Here is a 19,224-nt window from a genome sequence, read left to right on the forward strand (position 1 = left end):
CCTGAGCGAGGCGAGGGCGGGGCGAGGACGCGAGAAGCGGGGGGAGAATGGCGCTGTTAAACCGCCGATCTCTGGAATGGCTCTACTCGCTGGTAAGGCGTTGCTGCTTTCTTAGTCTCTCCCGCCCCCATTTATTTTGTTGCTTGGGGGAGCGGGACACGGTATCTCCCTACAAAGAAATCCTGGGAGGCCGATTTACGGGCTCAATCCCGTCTCTGCTGCTCAAAAGCAAGGAGCGGTGGGGATCTCTCTCTTTCTCTCTCTCTCCCCTTCCCTCCCTCTCTCCCTCCCCCTCTCCCCCCCCTCCCTCCAGAATATGAGACACTTTTAATAAAGGGATCCACCCATGCGAGAGACCCCGTGTGGGGTTATTTTGTTGCCTCAAATGTTAGACTTTATTTATTAGCATTTATAGCAATCCTTGAATACACTTGCAATTTTAAGAAACATATTAACTTAGCTGGAAGAGAGAAATGTAACCCATAACTTTGCCACTTGTGGGATGTTACTTAGAAACAGTGGTTTTCTATTGTTCAAGTCTTGCATGTAATCGTTGTCTTTTGTTGTTTGATCACTTGACTTACTACATACACAAATGATTGATTTCATTGATACCCTATGAAAGACCTTTGCAACACACCCTTTCCATTAATACATGCTTTTTACTTTGCTTGAATTACTTGGTGATTTGTATTTTCAGGTGGACAAAGAAGCACCTTTGTGTCTCTCAAATTCAGGAAACAGGTTGTTATCAGTTCTACGCCAAGACTTTGCATGGAGGTCTCTAAGTTGTCTAGAAACAATATTACCTTCTATGGCTGGACCATCTCAACCCTTGGCATTTGACCAAGTTTCCAGTTATAATGATCCTGGCATTTCCCATCCCCCTTTTAATCTCAGTAGCTGGTTGTCTATAGGGGAGCTGTATCAAGAATTTACAGATGTGCCAAATCTGGAACTGAGATTGTACGGAATAGATCATTGCCCCACTTTAGGACATGGCTTCTTGCCTTTCTTTGTAACTTTAATCAAAAACTAGGCTTTAGTTAAGTTCAATCAAATACGGGTTTCAATTTAGTCCTTTATAATGTTGTTTCTTCAAGTCATTTTTCATGCCTGGTGACTGCCTGAAGAAGTCGCTGTGCTTTACTTGGCAACCACAAAAAATAGCTTGCCGGTTTCTCCTTCCTTAGAGCTGAGAGAATGACTGGCCCAACATTACTTAACTGGCTTCCTGCCTAAGGCAGTTCTAGCACTCAAGGTCTCTCAGTTTCTTTTGGGTGGGCACATTTTATGTCTGTGCTTATTGGTAAATATCTGCAGGATTTGAAACTTAATCCATATTTTTTTCTGAATCCCTGCTGTCCAGCAGTTGCAATAATTAAAAAAACCTGTCCATTCTTTAAAAGTGAATTGTGAAAAACAGAATTTTTGGGAGAAACTAAATTAAGTTAGATGAGAAGTCTTATGAGCTTTGTTCTAATCTTACCTAAACATCTGAGATAAGCACGAACTTTTTTGGTTTCTTGTTAAACCATGTTTACCTAATATTTTAGCCCTCAATGTTTGGCTTCTGCCTTTGGATTCCTGACAACTGCCTGGAATTCTTGCTGTTTTTTCTGGCAATATTTTAGAGGTAGTTTGCCAATGCTTCCTTCATGGGGCTGAGAGAAAAATGAATGGTCTAAAATCACCCAGCTGGCTCCATGCCTAAGGCAGGACTAGAACTCATAGTCTCCTGGTTTCTACTCTGGTGCCTTAAACACTAGACCAAACTGGTTCCAATTTTGGCTTACTGGGATCTAAATTAGATCATTATGTATTGTAAACTATGTTTTATAACTTAGTAAATTAAATGCATCCAGCCAACTGATTTTTGTTTTTGACAAAAGTGGTTAATATAAAACTTATTTTTGACAATAATCACTATGGTGTTGGGGTGCAGGTATTGGACTAGGATGGGGAGAGTTAAGTTCTGATTTATTCTCAGATATGGAATTTCACTATATATCTTAAGGCCAGCCATACTCTTAACCTAACTGGGATAAAATAGAGACCCTCATGGAAACTTTTGAACTCCTGTGGAAAAGATAGAATGAACATTTAATAAATAGCAACACTACAGTATATAAGCACGGTCTTAGTAAGACACTAATCTCATATGACCCTCTTCAGCCCCTGGGTTCTTGGAGGTAAGCTGCAAATTTAATTTTGGTGGTGGGGATAAAACAAGTATAAAGAGAGGTTTGACATATCAAATGTACATTTATATTAAGAAGGCTATTTTGTTTTCTTTCACAGATTCTTCTTGCTATTGTATTGCTTTCATGGGGCTATGTCATTTACGCAACACGAATAGCAGCCAAATGGCAATTGGAGGAGTCGTATCCCATACAAGGCCAGAATACTTGAGACATCTCCAGAGTGGAATACCACAGAAATACAGAGACATTCTAGAACTCCATAAATCATAATCTGCAAAAACATGAATTCCAAACAAGAGTGGTTGACTCAGGAGTAATACTGAAGCTTCAGAAATACAGATAAAGATAACAAAACAGCTGTGAACATCTGGTACAGTACTATTAACATAATTGAAAAAATATCCTTGAATGTCATTTTTTAAAGAGAATTTTACATTTTCTCCACTTTACTGCTTATTTTAATGTGATTCAGAAGACTACGGCTACAAGGATAACTGCAAGCCCAAAGAGTCATTATTATGGAAAAATAACTAGATACTTTGTGCAAGAAACTGGTTTTCAAGTTAAAAGTTACACTCCTACACTGCTTTCAATGGTACAGAAATAAATACCTGGATATCTGTGGAAGGTTTAGCAAAAATGTACGTAGTATCCAGTGAAAATTTGAAGTTAAAAGATTGTTCAAGCTGTTTAATGCTATTCTGAAGACAAATCCTCATCATACTGGTATGTTTCATAAAATATGTCTACAATGTATTGCCAAAGGCCAAGATTATCTAATTAGGGACATTTTTAAAGGAATATTTAATTTTACTTCATAGTAATTTATATAAATTAAAGTATAACTTTAGTCTATTTTCTTTGGTTCACTACTTTTATTATATCAATTAAAGAATTGTTATTTTAACTGAGTGCTTGGTAGCCAATCTGTAATATTTTGAATTTACTCATTTGTTTAATTTTATCTGCAGTTTCTATAAAGTCCAAAGTCAGCTACTAAATCAGGAATACTAACAGATTTAATAGAAGTGTCAATAATATCTACAATATACCCTGAAGTTGAATAAAAGTTGTCCCCAAACTACAGATCAATTAATCTGTATAATCAGTCAGTTGTATATCAAATATCTGTATGGCAGGGCAACAATTTGACTTTTGGCCAGGGCATTCTGTTTTACAGTCAGCCTTTATTGGGCAGGAAAATTCCAAAACTAATCTAGGTTTATAACCAACATTAAGTTGATCCTAGATTCACATATAACCTGATCTAATGTGGACATAAATTATGATCTACATATCTACTGCTCTTGATGTCAAAATGATGTGAACACATCTCTTGGCGTTCATAGCAGTAGCCAAGGGCACCTGCTTTAAAAAAATCCAAATTTTAGGGGCTAGGCCAGGATGCATCCTGACTCCATTATTGTTCAATTTCTATATTAATCCACTTGGTGCTTTAGATTATCTTCTACAAATTTTGACTGTTTCATGCAGATATCAGGACATTCTAAAACGCCTGTCCTTATTTAGCAATCACAATTGGGACAGACAACTCAGTTGTTAAATGAGGGGTTTGCTAAGTGAAATGGTGACTGCTTAAATTCTTACTTTGGCTTTCCTTTGTTTTACAGACCTGCGAATGTTGTAAATGAGAAGATTGGTTGCACTTTTTCATTGCTATCATAACTGAACGCTTGCTGCACAAGGCAGATGCCAAATGAGAACCACCTGATGAGAACCACCTGTAGATCTACCAGTAGATTTAGGAAGTGGTATATGCTCTTGCTAGCTCCTGTGACATTCTATCATTGCAGATTAATGATACCACTAGCAAAGTAATGCTATTCACTAACAAGCACAAGAGGGTAAATTATTGCATGATCAGAGTTTACTGTAAGTAACCTGACCCAGAATACGTCAGACAGTGATTATTTGATAAGGAAACTGAGGCCGGTTTCATTCTACTGATATTTTAGAAAACCAGGTATTCAGTCATAAGGCTGCCGGAGACCTTAATTTAATTTTAATGCCTCTAGCATTAAAAAAAATGAATCGCAATTCATGACTTAGTAGGAATAGTCACATGAAGTTTTTAGTTGTGGGACCTACATAGAACAGTACTAATTTAATAAAGGCCAACCATGCCCTTGTGATGTCAGTTCTTTTATCTGGATAAATGGTAATGTATCACATCTTCACCCAATGAGATATATTAGCCTATTGATAATTTATGCATATATTACTTTTAACAAATCATTTCTGGCTTTAGCTTTTAAACTGAAATAAGCATATAACAAAAACTAAACCAAATCTGATTAGGGTAAGTTTTCTTACAATCTTTGGGGAAGGTTATATATGGGATTGATCTACACCAGAGCCAAGGTTGCCTACCCCTGATCTACAGTCACTAATTAATAGGCTATATCAACAGAGCAAAGCCCACACCTTTCTATTATGGAAGACGTTACCTAGTCTGATAATGAAACAAACTTAGAAAACACCAAGGACTCAAAGGTCACATTTTAATTTATTTATTTCATAAAACGAGTTATTCCTTAGGCCTTACAGCAAAGTTAAAAACAACAGTTAACAAAAACAAATACTAAAAACATTAAAAACAATACAAACTAAGGCCTTTTCATCCAGCTATGTAAGATAAACAATATGCACAAGGACACCTACCTATTGGTTAAAATACAAAGCAAAAAATTGTAACTCAGAGGAAAGATGAAAGACTTTAGTAATACTTAACATAAACACAAGTAATCCTTGAAAGATGAACATACTGGAGCCTGCCCATTAGGATCATGTCAAAAATGTCGTAAAATGAATTGGGCTCAATTTTATGACAATTTAATTTACTAAAATTGTTATTCTTTATGCCTTACAGCAAAGTTCAAAGCAATAGTAAACAAGTAATTATTAAAAACATTCTTCCTAACTTCTTTCACCGCTTCAGGTGTCGAGGGAGATACAGCGTTCTGGTTCTTACTCTTTTGGTGGCCTCAACTATTGTTAATTAAAAACATTAAAAACTTAAGGCCTTTTCATTGAGCCTACATAAAGTAAACAATATGTATAAGGACATCTAAATATTAAACTACAAAGCAAAAGCTTTTAACAAAGAGAACTAACTTTTCTAGGAATACTTAACAAGGACTATATATTAATTTAAAATGTTTCTCTTAATTTATTGTCTTTTTCCACTCCTCTCATTTTCTCACTGGAGAGACATTCATTATTCTTATGATTGGCAGCACCATCTCTGCACCTGGCAGAGGATGGTGATGCAGATCTACTAGCATCAGTTATCACTAAAGCTATGCAATTGGATAGGTTGCACTTGAATCTTCTTCCCAGTGCTATTCCCACTATATTCCCACTTATCGGCAAAACCATCTCCATTTGACTCGATCCAGGGCACCTTCGGGGGCAACGCCCACGTATTTCATGTCCGTCTTGATGCAATCCATCCACCTTTTCTTGGGTCTGCCACAAGGTTACTGGCCATCAGGATCCAGAGGCATGGCGGTCTTCCCTACGCGAGTCTTTTTTACCATGTACAATATGCCCGTACCATCTAAGTCTTCCTTCCCACATTTTTGCTACGAGATGGAAGACTTAGAGCAGGGATGTCAAACTTGCCACATCACATACTTTTTTCCCCTTGCCGGAGCTGAGGTGAGTGCAGTTTCCGTGTGATGCATCCGGCCCTTGGGCCGGCAGTTTGACACCCCTGACTTAGAGGGTATAGACACATTATATGTGGTGAGGAAGACCTGCTGGTGAGGACAGCTATGTGTGCAGCCATAGGCTGCACTTTATTCATGTCTTTATCATCAGCTGAAATCTCAGAGTCTAAGGACAGCGGAACAAGTTCAGGAGTTCTCTCAGCTAATGGTTTTACATAGTCAACAACACAATTGTCAAAAAATTGTGACAGTCATCATTCACTTCTATGTTTGCTGGTAATGACATCTGCAACCCAATTATGTTTGCAGAACGTTCTTCATCAGAATTTTCAGAAGTATCTAAAGCAGTAGATGCAGAAGCACGAATCTGCTCTAAATTGGAATAAGATGGGCCAGGCGTTTTCATCCTCCTAGGGTGCCTGGCCTGTATCACTTCTGAAAGCATTACGTTCTGGTACTTGGGGTTTCAGTCTCATTGGGAGAGATTGTGATATTCGAAGATTCAGAGTTGCTTCCTTGCTCACGAGATGGAGCCGGATAGTCATAATTTGCATGCCTGTCATCTAGATCTATGTTAAAGGATATCTAGCAAAGTTGATAAATTCATGTAAAAAGCCTTCCTTACTTTGGAATAAGAAAGGTTGTAAATTCATTACCACATGCCTGGCTTTCTAGATCAAACGTAATCAAATTATTATATATAATATTGCACAATATGAATTGGAGAATCATGAATTCCAAACAGGACTGTAAGCTCACGTTTAAACCAGGGAGGCAGCCTCTGAAGGCAGCCAGGATTCCTATGGAAAAAATTAGCCGATATGTCCCTATAACCCCCACTACTGGCATTCCCATCTATGGACCCAATGGAGGATGGTGATGCAGATCTAGATACAGATTTCTTTCTTTTTATCACACCTTGTTATACGAGCGACTATCCCTTCGTAAATAATTTCAATGCCTGGGCTTCTTGACCGTTTTTTCTTCTTTTCTTGTTGAGTTTCAGCTTGAGCTTGCTTGTCTGCAATGTTAGCTGCCTTTCTGCAAATGGCCTGGTGCTTTGGTAAAGATTTCTTCAGAAGCTTTAGACTTTCTCTTGTAGACGAACTTTTTCTCTCTACCTCTCTGGTACAATACTCAAACCTTAATGGATTTTTATCCCAATCATCTTAGATGATGCACTTTTTCAATGTCATCAAATTTTGCTAAACAACCTTACTAAATCTAAATTAAAATTACATTTTCTCCAAGCTTAGTAATAACAGTAACCCCTAACCTGCCTATTTATTAGTTCTGGGTATATTTATGAAGCTTTAGTGTGAATAGCCTCAGGGTTCAAAATGATTTACCTGAATGAAGAAAGTTTAATTTCTTTGGCTGCTATGTTCACTGTAACTCTTTATTCCATTTTGTTTTATTTATCTTTTAATGTTGTTTCTAAATTGTATGTTTTCTAAGGCCTATCAATAACCAAAATAAAATACTTTGTTGTTGGATTCAGTGTCTATACATGATTAGTGACTGCACTTAAGAGACCATCCCAGCATAGCACTGCCTCCCCCATAGCCCCACAGTAGCCAAAAATCATTAAGTCTCTTACTATCCATTTTAAATTATATATTCATTTTTATAGGAAACTATATATTTTTTGTTTTGCAGGTCCTTGAGTCTCTCAATCCCCACAGATTGGTATTTCTGCTGCAGGTCCTTGTGATGGTGGAATTCCTTTTTCCTCCATCGCATCTCCCTGATAAATTGAAAAAAAAAAAAAAAAGAACTATGTAGAAAACATACACTACCTCCATGTTTTTATTTTCCAGAGGAAGATTGGTACTATTTATGCACAATTTATACAAGAGATGTTTTTCTTAACTTAGACATCCTAGGTATATATCAAATTGGTGTAAGTCAAATGGAAGTAGCCCCAATTTTTATTGCCATAAAAATAAAACATTTTACAGGTCATAAAAGTAAATGTATCCTTCAAACTTGCATTTGTTAATGGAGTTCAGTATTCAGAATTCACAAATGGCTACTATAGAGAATATTTTAAAGTCATCTCTAAGTAAACAAGCAACATCCCATTATTTTCAAAGAATATTTTTGGGTTCCTTTTCTAATTTGGTAGATATTCTTGATTGAGAAAGTGGTTAAAGGTGCTGGGCAAGTTTTAGTCCTGTCTTAGGCACAATGGCAGCTGGGTGGCTTTGGGCTAGTACCTCTCTTCTCAGCCTTAGAAAGGCCAAATCACTTCGGAACAACCTTGTCAAAAAACCTGCAGTCATTTTAGTCAAAAATGATTTGAAGGCAAAAGTTAAATGAAATAAAAAAAATTAAGCCTAGTTTTTCCTTAATCTACAACCTTAACTTTTTTGTTTTTTTTTACACAAATAGATATTACAAAGAACATAAACAAAAACAACTTACTGGATAATTTGCAGATTTTCTTTAAACAATCCCACGGGGGAGTAAGCTATAAACAAAAACAGCAGAATAATGATTATGAAGAAAGTAATAATTTGGATGTTCTTTGAAATTTATCAGATAGACTTTTCCCATCTTAGGGATCTTTTCAATTCCTTGTATTATGGAATCAGTAGATTTGACCTCAATGTGTTCTCAGCAAAATTCCCTGCAGCCAAGTAAAACCAGAATATAGCCACTTTCAAATAGGAGGAACTCATTTTTACTAGGCTTCTGGAAAATACCTCTATCATTGGATAACAGCACATGAGTGAATAACACCGTTTCTTAATAGTGAAAGAACAACACATTTCCCAAGTTATATTGGTGCTTACTATATTACTGGTATGTTCAAATTAGAAGGTGTGGTAGTGATGCTGGTAAAACAGAGATGGAAGATATGTGAAGGTCTTGCCTTCAGGCAAAGATGCTTGCAGCCTTGAAGCTCATCACACTAAGATTCTGTTTCACAGTTTTCAAAGGAAGACAGGTCACTGCAAAAAACCACATCTGTACATAGCTGACACTAAGTGTTTTATTGGTGTTAATTTAAAATTTTGTATTTTGCTGCAGAGCTGGGACCAAATCAAACAGGCAGTTAAAATTTTAGAACCTTGGTTCCATTAACAAATTTAATTCAAACCACTTATAAAATGAAATGTATTGTTTTGCAACACATTTAAGCCAAAACTCACTGTTTTTTGTTTGTGTGTGGGGGTTGGTAGTGGGTTGTTCTCAAGCTTTCCGTTTAGCTCCTCAACATTTCATAACCAAACTAGGTAACATCTTCAGCGGGATCTTGGGTGAAGTGTCTTGTTCCATTTCTCTTTCGTTTATATAGATCTTCTGTGGTATTGTGGTCAGTACGTCTTGTGATTGACTGGCTGTGGTGTGAAATTCAGCTGGTGAGGGGGTGGTTGGTCCCGTCGTTGATTGGTTGCTTGAATGGTTCTGTTTCTTATAGGTTCATATGCTGGTTCTAAATCAATGTGTTTATTGATAATCTTGTATTGTAGAGTACCAGGCTTCCATAAATTCCCGTGCATGCTGATTTTTAGCATGGCCAATGATTCTGGCTTTGTCCCAGTTGAAATGGTGGTGTTCATTGTTGATGTGGCTTGAGAGCAGGGACTTCTGGACATGCTGGTTGACTGCCAGCTGGTGTTCATGAATTCTGGTTTGTCTGTCATAGAAAAAGAATATTTTAAAATACTTACAAAAGCAACTATAGCAACTATAATCATCAAGCCAGCACTAATGATCCTCCACGAAACAGCAATGAGAAACAACCACGCCAGCTGCAAAATCCCTGGATCTTGATTGGCCATGTGACGGTGGGGGGGGGGACCATCTGGGAAATTCTGGAACCATCTGGAAATTCTTTTTTGCCAATTTTTATCACTTTTGTTTCTTGTTTTATGGCAAAACAAGTTATTGTTTATGCCTTATGACAAAGTTAAAAACAATAGTAAACAAGTAACAATTATTATTAAACATAACAAACTACAGTAGTGGCCAAAATTGTGGAAACTTTTTGGGAAAAGGTTACAGTAGAAATGCCACCTTTGGTTAGGTTTCCACCCATTTTTCTTCTAATTTCTTTATAACTGTAGCCTTGTTCACTTAATAATTCTATTTTACATCGCTTTCTGGGCAACCAGTCAACTTTTTGCACCATTACTTTAATTTTATTACGTTTTACAAGCTCACTAATGAAAGGAGAAAAAAAACCCCAACCAACCTGATAGCAATCACATAACACACTGACAAATGTCTTCCTCTCAGCTTCAATACATGACATCAATAATTGAATCCTACTGTGATCTGATTGGCTCATTGCCAAAACAAGATGACACTTGATTGGCTCTCAAACCAGTGGTTCTCAACCTTTTTAATGCCGCGACCCCCAACCGATCGTAAGTCGAGGACTACTCAACTGGTGCAGCACCGTTTGCAGAATGGGACTTTTGGCAGGCTCAGCAGGGCAGAGACAGCCTGGACAATTCCTATTGGCTTTTGAAAGCCAATAGAATTAGACTCTATTCAAGAGAGTCTATTCTATTGGCTTTCAAAAGCCAATAGAATAAAAGGAAATAGCACAGCTAAGGAAAAGGGGAAAAAAATGGCGGACTGTGTTGTTTGGCGACCCCCGTGAAATGTCGTTTGACCCCAAATGGGGTCCCGACCCACAGGTTGAGAACCACTGCTCTAAACACTCATGCTCACTGGCTACAATCAGGTGAAGGAAAGCTACCTGATATCAACGTAAGCAAGTTGTGCTTCCTTTTTCTGGTTATTTGGCTATAACTTTTCATAGAATACAGTACAGATAACTGAACAAACTTTGTAGCATTACATTCTTGATTGTCTTTCTATTGATATATAATTTTATGGTACTACTCCCAAAAAAAAGTAGTGTTATTAGCCATCAAACCTCAAAAATACATTTTTCCCAAAAGGTTTCCACAATTTTGGTCACTACTCTATAAAAACTAAGGCCCTTTCCTAACAGAAGATGACGAAGAGGAATTGGTAGCATTTTTATGAGGCTTCATTGTTTATTTTTATCACACCTTGTTGTTTCCCTTCATAAATAATTTCAACACTTGGGCTTGTCTGTTTTTTCTTCTTCGTGAGTTTTCACTTGAGCTTGCTTGTCTGCAATGCTAGTGGTTTTTCCACAAATGGCCTAATGCAGGGGTGGGCAACCTTGGCTCTTTTATGACTCGTGGACTTCAACTCTCAGAATTCATGAGCCAGCCATGAGTCATAAAAGAGCCAAGGTTGCCTACCCCTGGCCTAGTGCTTTGGTAATAAAGTCTTTAGAGCATTGCTTTCTCTTGTAGGTTTCTTTGTTACCTCTCTGAGTGCTCTCCTAGTGATTGCATTTGATATGTCCTTTTCCCACATGACTTTGCAGAATGACCTCTATTAGGATGCCTGGAAGTTCCTGATTTGCTGCTAGATCGATTTCTTGATCTGCTGCTAAATCAGCTTCTTGATCAGCTTTATGTCTTTCATTAGGCCTACTTCCATATCAGCTGTGGGTTATCGGCTATTTATTCAATCAGAAGACTGCTGCATTCTGTAATTTGGCTTGCAGACTGCCTGGAATACTGCGCTCTAGCCTGAACCATACATTTCTCTTTTTTTAAGAATTAAGATATTCAAGGATGTTTTCCTGATTTTTCTCAATTATATGTTCATAGTACTGAGTATCAGATGTTCATAGCTGCTATCTTTATCTGTATTTCTGAAGATTCAACCACTCTAGTTTGGAATTCATGTTTTTGCAGACTATGATTGATGGAGTTCTAGAATGTCTCTGTATTTTTGTGGTATTCCACTCTGGAGATATTTCAAATATTCTGGGCTTGTATGGGATATGACTCCTCCAATTGCCATTTGGCTGCTATTCGTGTCGCATAAATGACATAGCCCCACGAAAGCAATACAATAGCAAGAAGAATCTGTGAAAGAAAACAACAAAATTGCCTTCTTAATATAAATGTACATTTGATATGTCAAACCTCTCTTTATACTTGTTTTATCCCCACCACCAAAATCAAATTTGCAGCTTACCTCCAAGAACCCAGGGGCTGAAGAGGGTCATATGAGATTAGTGTCTTACTAAGACCGTGCTTATATACTGTAGTGTTGCTATTTATTAAATGTTCATTCTGCCTTTTCCACAGGAGTTCAAGAGTTTCCATGAGGGTCTCTATTTTATCCCAGTTAGGTTAAGAGTATGGCTGGCCTTAAGATATATAGTGAAATTCCATATCTGAGAATGAATCAGAATTTGACTCTCCCCATCCTAGTCCAATACCTGTACCCCAACACTACAGTGATTATTGTCAAAAATAAGTTTTATATTAACCACTTTTGTCAAAAAAACCTGTTGGCTGGATCCATTTAATTTGCTAAGTTATAAAGCATAGTTTACAATACATAATGGAGTAATTTAAATCCTAGTAAGCCAAAACTGGAATCAGTTTGAACTAGTGGTTAAAACCAGGAGACTATGAGTTCTAGTCCTGTCTTAGGCATAGAGCCAGCTGGGTGTCACTTTTCTAGCAGGAAGGAAGGAAGGAATGGCAAACTACCTTTAAAATACGAAGGAAGCAATGGCAAACTACCTTTAAAATATTGCTACGAAAACTTGCCAGGAGTCAAAGGCAGAAAAAAAAGTGTTTCCCAGCTAAGTTTATATGTTTCTTAAAACTTGCAAGTGTATTTAAGTAAGGTGACCAACTTTTTTACAATGAGAAGGACACAAATAAATTGAAGAAAAAAATATCGTAAATAAAACATTTTATTCATTGCAACAATACAGAATACACTATATGATAAATGCATAATAAAAAACATTTGTAACAGTAACATTTTATATTGTAATAATGCTTACATGCCTATTAATTATTATTGAAATGAGTACAAAAGGACTGTCCTCCCTAAAGGAGGACGATTGGTCACCTTAATATTTAAGACCTTTCAGAATACACTACTGTGTAGTTGCTGAAATAGCAAGTTCTCACTTACCAGAGAAATGGCCTTGGCTAAGAAGGGAAAAACATATTTTCTTAAGGTTAAAAAAGGGCCTAGAGGGCCGTGCTAATAATACTAATATTGCCTTTTAAAATGCTAATGATAATGCTAGTAAAATTTGAGGCAACAAAATAACCCCACACAGGATCTCTTGCATGGGTGGATCCCTTTATTAAAAGTGTCTACATTCTGGAGGGAGGGGGAGCAAGGGGGAGGGGGAGAGAAAGAGAGATCCCGCACCTCTCCTTGCTTTTGAGCAGCGGAGGCGGGATTGAGCCCGCAAATCGGCCTCCCAGGATTTCTTTGTAGGGAGATATCTATAATGGAGTGGTGGGGGGGGGGGGAGACTAAGAAAGCAGCAGCGCCTTACCAGCGAGTAGAGCCATTCCAGAGACCGGCGGCTTAGCGGCGCCATTCCACCCCCCAGCTTCTCCTGTTGGCGCCCAGCCCTCGCCTCGCTCAGGAAGCCTCGGGAAGTGATGTTCGCGGAGCGGCAGGAAACGGAAGGCGGGAGAGTCAAAAGGGAGCCGAAGCCGCCCTCCCCCTCCTCTTTCCCTACCCTTCAGGGAGATTGCCAGGTGTCCCCTGAAACTAGATGGAGGCGAGGTCTCTTCGATTCCTCGCAACTGCAGGGACAAATGTTCGCCGTCGGTCTCCAGCAAAAATATGTCGCCCTTCGTTGCTTTGATTCCTTCCTCCCGATTTAATCCCCCACCTTGCCAGGAACATCAAGGTTTTTAAGCAAGCCGGATGCTCCGCAATTTACTTGTGTGTGTAGAATAGGTATGTAGTGGCTACCACTACATTACAAAGGTGGAAATCTGCTAGCCTGAGAGAAATCTAGGGTGAACCTCTTCCAAATAAGTCTTTGCCGTTCTCAGTGGGACTTCTACCCATCCCCGCTCCCACAACTCTCCCCCCCAAAGCATCTACCGTACGGACAAAAACTCCCTTAGGAAAACAGAAAGCAACAGAAATTTCCAAATTTCATCACAGAGAAGAACCTCTTCTCTCAGTTCCCATCTGGTTGGTTATCATTCCCACCTTTCCTTCTTTTTTGTTTTCTTTTACGATCTTTTCTGGCTTAGATGTATTTTTAACATTTTGTAAACCGCCCAGTTGCTGAGCATCGGATATAAATTTCATAATAAATAGGAAGCGTAAATAGGACAGCGGTAACGTCTGTACTGAATTCCAACGTTGAACCGAGTTTTTACTCGTGAGTAAATATGTGTTAAGACAGTGCAGACAAGAGCCTTGCTTTCTCCTTGGGCTGTCCGCATCGACTGACAAATTGACAATCATGATGGGTAAGAAAAGATTGGAGATGTGGCTTTCCCCCCCCCCCCTTTTGAATGCGGAGAATGTGGACCTGCCGGTGCACCCGCTCTGCACGTTACAATAGCAACAAACTTTTGAACTATAACTCCCGGGATGCTTTGGGGAATACCGTCGTGATCGCTGAGGTTTATGGGAGTTGAAGTCATGGAGCCGTGTAAGATTTAGCCCAACAGTATGGATTTAATTTTATTTATTGTTAAGGAAAGAAAGAAAGAAAGCGTGACGCCATCAAGCTTTAGGCTGACATTGGAAAAAGGTAAAAAAATAATAAAGCCCAACCGTGCTGTGTTTTTTTTTTTTAAATTACCCCATTTCCCTTCTAACTCGGAAGTTAACTCCTCCCCTGCCTGCCATTGGGGTTGTGCATCCGGTTTGGAAAGGCTAGAGCTGCAAACCAAAGCAGCAGCCTTCTCCTCAGCTGTCTTCGGTTGTGCCACCGTCCATGTGTGACCCCCGAGAGCGACGTAGCCGAGCCGCCGGCGCCAGTGGCCGCAACTGCTGCTGGTACCAACGGTCTAAATCGGTAAGTAAGTGGGTTCTTTGGGAGGAGAGCGCCCGGCAAAACTCCGGATCTTCCGGGCACTTTTCCCCATTAGTTTTCCCGAGGAGGGGAGAGAGCCGAGCGGGGTTCCTTCGCCTCTGCTCCTGCCTAAGAGGCTCTTTTTGCCCCCGGTGCTCGTTTTAACGGTCTCAGCCACGGAGCGTTCGGCTCTCCCCCCTCCCCGCCCCCCTCCGTAGGTAATCGGAAATCGAACTCTTGCGTCCCTTCGCGGTCGCTGATTGGCTGCCGGGATGGGCATATAGCTTCGCCGCCTCTCCGGATCTTCAGTTGGTCTTCGTCCAGGCGTAGAAGCGGCCGTTTGAATAATCTCAGAGGCGCTGTTGCTTCTAGGCTTGCCCAGCCAACGGCTCTTTGAGATATCGCATAGTGGAGGGAGAGACGCAAGTCAATCATCTTCTGACTCCGAGGATTCGGGAAATTTTATACCTGCTTTTCGAGAGTTTAAACGCAGATGGCCATATCCTTTCCCGGATTTCGCACTGCTGTTGAAAATACTTGTAAACATTTCCGTAGCTTCTCCGTTGAAAAAATAGTAGTTGCCTTTTCCCTGGGGCAGTGGTAGAATTGTAGAATTGTTTGATAATGATCATTTACTGAACTTGTACCTTAGCCAAAGCTCAAAGACTTTGGGCAGCTTACAGGGGTCACACAAATTTCAATGAAGTCAGTAAAACATAAGTAAGAAGGGTGAACAAAAGGTCTTCGTGGTTTTTCTAAATAACATGAGTGGGGCCATCTGATGTAAGGAATGGAGAATATATCTGAATGAGGAAAGAAGTAATTTCCCTGTAGGAGACAGATTAAATCTGATAAATTGGTGATCTTTATGTTGTAATTTTCAGTACAAACAAACATGCCAAGTTTACACTGATTATTGTATTTCTTTTCCATTTTCAGAGCTTGATACCCCTGGCAAATTTTTTCCCAAAGGACAATTCACTCATACCTGGCAAAAACAGGCTGCATCAGACAATGCCAGAGGAAATATCTCCAGATTCTAAGTGCCCAATCTGCCTGGACTTGTTTGAAAATGTGGCTTATTTGGATCGTTGTTGGCACAGATTCTGCTTCCGGTGTGTGTTGGAGTGGTCCAAAAACAAAGCAGAATGCCCACTTTGTAAACAGCCCTTTCGTTCCATTGTGCACAGCATGCGATCTGCAGACGACTACAAAGTGCATTCTGTTAGGCCTTCAGAAATGGAAACTTTTGCTAATCCTAATGGGAGGCGATTCCGTTACCCGACCACCTTAACAGGAGAACATCCTGCACGTGTTAATCCCCAAAGGACTTCCTCCTCTCGAAGGACAATGTCTTCCCCAAATTGTGGGATCTTGTTCGAAGGGTTATCAACTCAGACAACAAGGCAGAGAGATGCAGAAATGCATCAGATGATCAGACGGCTTCAATCAAGGCGACAAGCTAGTTTGGAGGGTAGATTTATGCGACACATTCAAGAGCAAGAGATGATTAGCTTTCGAAAAGGTCTGTATCGTTCTGGCACACGTGTGAGAAGTATTGAAGATGGAGGGCGTTATCGTGACATATCGGCTGAATTTTTTCGCAGGAATCCTGCCTGCCTTCATAGGCTGGTTCCATGGTTAAAACGTGAACTTACCGTTCTTTTTGGGATTCACGGATCCCTAATTAATATCGTACAACGTATAATAATGAATAATTTGGTCAAGTTTGATTTAGAAAGCCAAGCATTTTCTAATGAGTTACAGCCTTTTTTACTCCAAAGCACAGAACACTTCTTACACGAATTTGTCAACTTTGCTCGATGCCCTTTCAACATAGATGCATATGATGAGCATGCAAATTATGACTGCCCGGCTCCATCACGTGAAGACGGAAGCAACTCTGAGTCTTCCATTATTACCATCTCTCCTGATGAGACTGAGACCCAGGCAGTAGAAGTTGATGCTTTCAGAAGTGATACGGGCCAGGCACCCTGGGATGACGAAACGCCTGGCCCGTCTTATTCAAACTTAGAGCAGATTCGTGCTTCTGCAGCTACTGCTCTAGACTCTTCTGAAAGCTCTGATGAAGACCCTTCTGAAAATATAACTGGGTTGCAGGTGTCAGAACAAGCAAATGTAGAGGTGAATGGCGACAGCTGTGATTCTTCGGACAACTGTGTTATTGTTGACTATGTCAAGCCCTTAGCGGAAAGAACGCCTGAGCTTGTTCAGCTGTCCTCGGATTCTGACATCTCAGCTGATGATGGGGAAAAAGAAGACACGAATAAAGTGCAACCTACGCAATTGCGCAGTTTTAGCGATAGTGACGGTAGTAGATCTGCATCACCCTCCTCTGCTGGGTCCAGAGACAGTACTGCCAATCTGAAGATTAATGACTGTCTCTCCGATGAAAAAAGGAAATCTAAGAGGAGTGAAAAAGATGAAAATAAATTAAGAGAAGCGTCTTCATTACAAAGCTTTTCTCCAAAGGAAGCCTGTTGTGGATATAATGCATTGAAAAGAAGGAAATCTGAGTCGCATATGCAGCACTCTGACAGAGAGCATCACAGTTCGAAAAGGAAGAGGAAGCATCGCAGCAGGGAAAAACGAAAAAAGAAGAGAGATGGCAGTAGACATAAGCACAAAAAGAATAAAAAGAGATCAACCCGAGAAAAGAGTACATCCCGTTCTCTTTCTCCAAGTAGTGAAAGCACTGAATCTAGAGATTTAAGCAGGTCACAATCTCGAAGCAGAGAGTATAGTGGAATTTCCAGGAGTAAAGACACTGATTATTATTTGAGAGACGATTACCCAAAAAACAGAAAAAGAGGTGAATATGCTTTATACAGTCCAAATGCTATCAGAGGTTATGAAAGACTTCGATCAAGAAACCGGTCAAGAAGCCGATTTAGCAGCAGATCCAGAAGTCGATCCAGCAGCAGATCCAGAAGTCGATCCAGCAGCAGATCCAGAACTTCCAGGCATCCAGATAGAGGCCATTCTGAAAAGCCAGGTGGGAAAAGGAAATATAAAACACGTCACTTGGAGAGCACCCAGAGGGGTAGTGAGGAAACCTCTTCTGTAAGAGAAAGCAATTCTCTAAAGAAATCCTTACCAAAGGACCAGACCATTTGTGGAAAAGCGGTTAGTGTCGCAGACCGGCAACCTCAAACAGAGACTCAACATAAGAAGAAGCGGTCAAGAAGCCCAAGTGTTGAAATCATTTATGAAGGTGTGTGTACATCAAGATACGACGAAAAGAAAACAAAAAGAATTAAGTCTACCAATCCTATCAATTCCTCTCCACTATCTTCTGTTGTAATTACAATTGACAGTGATAGTGATAGAGAGAATGGCATTACAGACCCTGAATTTTTCAACCAGTTGCCAACTAAGAGATCATCTTTGTTTTTACGTCTGGCACAAATGATAAATGGCAATTCACACTGCCAGCTACATTCACCAGAGCAGGATGTGTAATTTTTTAAACTTTTTTTTTTTTTAAATAAGATTTTTCATCTTAGATAGGTTAGGCCATAGATGTAGATTTTTTTTTTAGCTTTTAATGTTTTTAATAATTATTTACTATTGTTTTTAACTTAAAGGCAAAAAGAGTAACTTGTTTTATGAAATAAATTTTATTAAATAAATAAACTGTGACCTTGGAGTCCTTTGTGCTTTCTGAGTTTGGTTTTTCAATTGTTTTATTACCTGACTAGGTAACATCTTCAATGCTAGAAAGATATGGGCTTCACTCTCTGTCTATCTGTTTATGAAACAATGATGGTGTAGATCAATCCCGTATCATGACAAAAATCTTCCCAAAATATTTTTTTTAAAAAAAAACTTGCCTTAATCAGATTTGGTTCAGTTTTTGTTATGATTAATTTAAAAGCTAAACCCAGAACTGATCTTTTAAAAGTAATGTATGAACAAATAATTTTCAATAGGTCAATATTTCTTATTTGCGTTAAGAAGTGATACATTATCATTTATCCAGATGGAAGTATTGTCATCAGAAGGGAATGGTTGGCCTTTATTGGATTAGTGTTTTACTATGTAGGTCCTTCAATTAAAAACTTCATATGACTTATACCTACTAAATTATAACAAGTAGATTAAACTGGGATTTGTTGGGTTGGTTTTTTTTTATGCTAAAGGCCTCTTGAAGGGAACATGCCCATGGATGCTATTTTTCATCCTTAGCTTAGGTGGCAATCTTCAAAAGCTTTAATGATGATTTAATCATTGTTAAAAATTAGAATCTGGGGGAATTGTTGAATTAGGCTAGGAAGAGCTTTCAAATCAAACTTTGATAAGGAATTTTAAAACTCAGGTTTTCATCTGTATTGTTTAATATTAGGAGTTTAATTGTGTTAATAAATATGGATACTAGTCTTTGATTATGGAGCATAGGTGGAAGCAGTTCAAACAGAAGGAGATACAGATTCAG

At 39.1% G+C, this 19,224-nt stretch overlaps 2 protein-coding genes and 1 long non-coding RNA gene across 3 annotated transcripts; 2 read left to right on the top strand and 1 right to left on the bottom strand.

Annotated features, from left to right (window-relative positions):
* LOC120310320 lies at positions 1-7,392 on the top strand. The gene is made up of 3 exons (XR_005557319.1): positions 1-92; positions 2,302-2,930; positions 3,836-7,392. It is a non-coding gene; the product is annotated as an uncharacterized LOC120310320 (long non-coding RNA).
* Positions 7,393-7,687: 295 nt separating this feature from the next.
* SMIM27 (small integral membrane protein 27) lies at positions 7,688-13,538 on the bottom strand. The gene is made up of 3 exons (XM_039348620.1): positions 13,278-13,538; positions 11,219-11,829; positions 7,688-9,542 (listed from the first exon to the last, which is right to left on the bottom strand). The coding sequence occupies exons 1-2, from the start codon at positions 13,320-13,322 to the stop codon at positions 11,719-11,721; spliced, it is 156 nt and encodes a 51-aa protein (XP_039204554.1). The 5' UTR covers positions 13,323-13,538; the 3' UTR covers positions 7,688-9,542; positions 11,219-11,718.
* A 982-nt stretch (positions 13,539-14,520) lies between these two features.
* TOPORS (TOP1 binding arginine/serine rich protein, E3 ubiquitin ligase) lies at positions 14,521-18,431 on the top strand. The gene is made up of 2 exons (XM_039348621.1): positions 14,521-14,771; positions 15,708-18,431. The coding sequence occupies exons 1-2, from the start codon at positions 14,691-14,693 to the stop codon at positions 18,249-18,251; spliced, it is 2,625 nt and encodes an 874-aa protein (XP_039204555.1). The 5' UTR covers positions 14,521-14,690; the 3' UTR covers positions 18,252-18,431.
* The last annotated feature ends 793 nt before the right edge of the window (positions 18,432-19,224 follow it).

This window comes from Crotalus tigris, unplaced genomic scaffold (genome assembly GCF_016545835.1).
Source record: "Crotalus tigris isolate CLP2741 ecotype Arizona unplaced genomic scaffold, ASM1654583v1 scf7180000018164.764771, whole genome shotgun sequence".
NCBI lineage: Eukaryota > Metazoa > Chordata > Lepidosauria > Squamata > Viperidae > Crotalus > Crotalus tigris.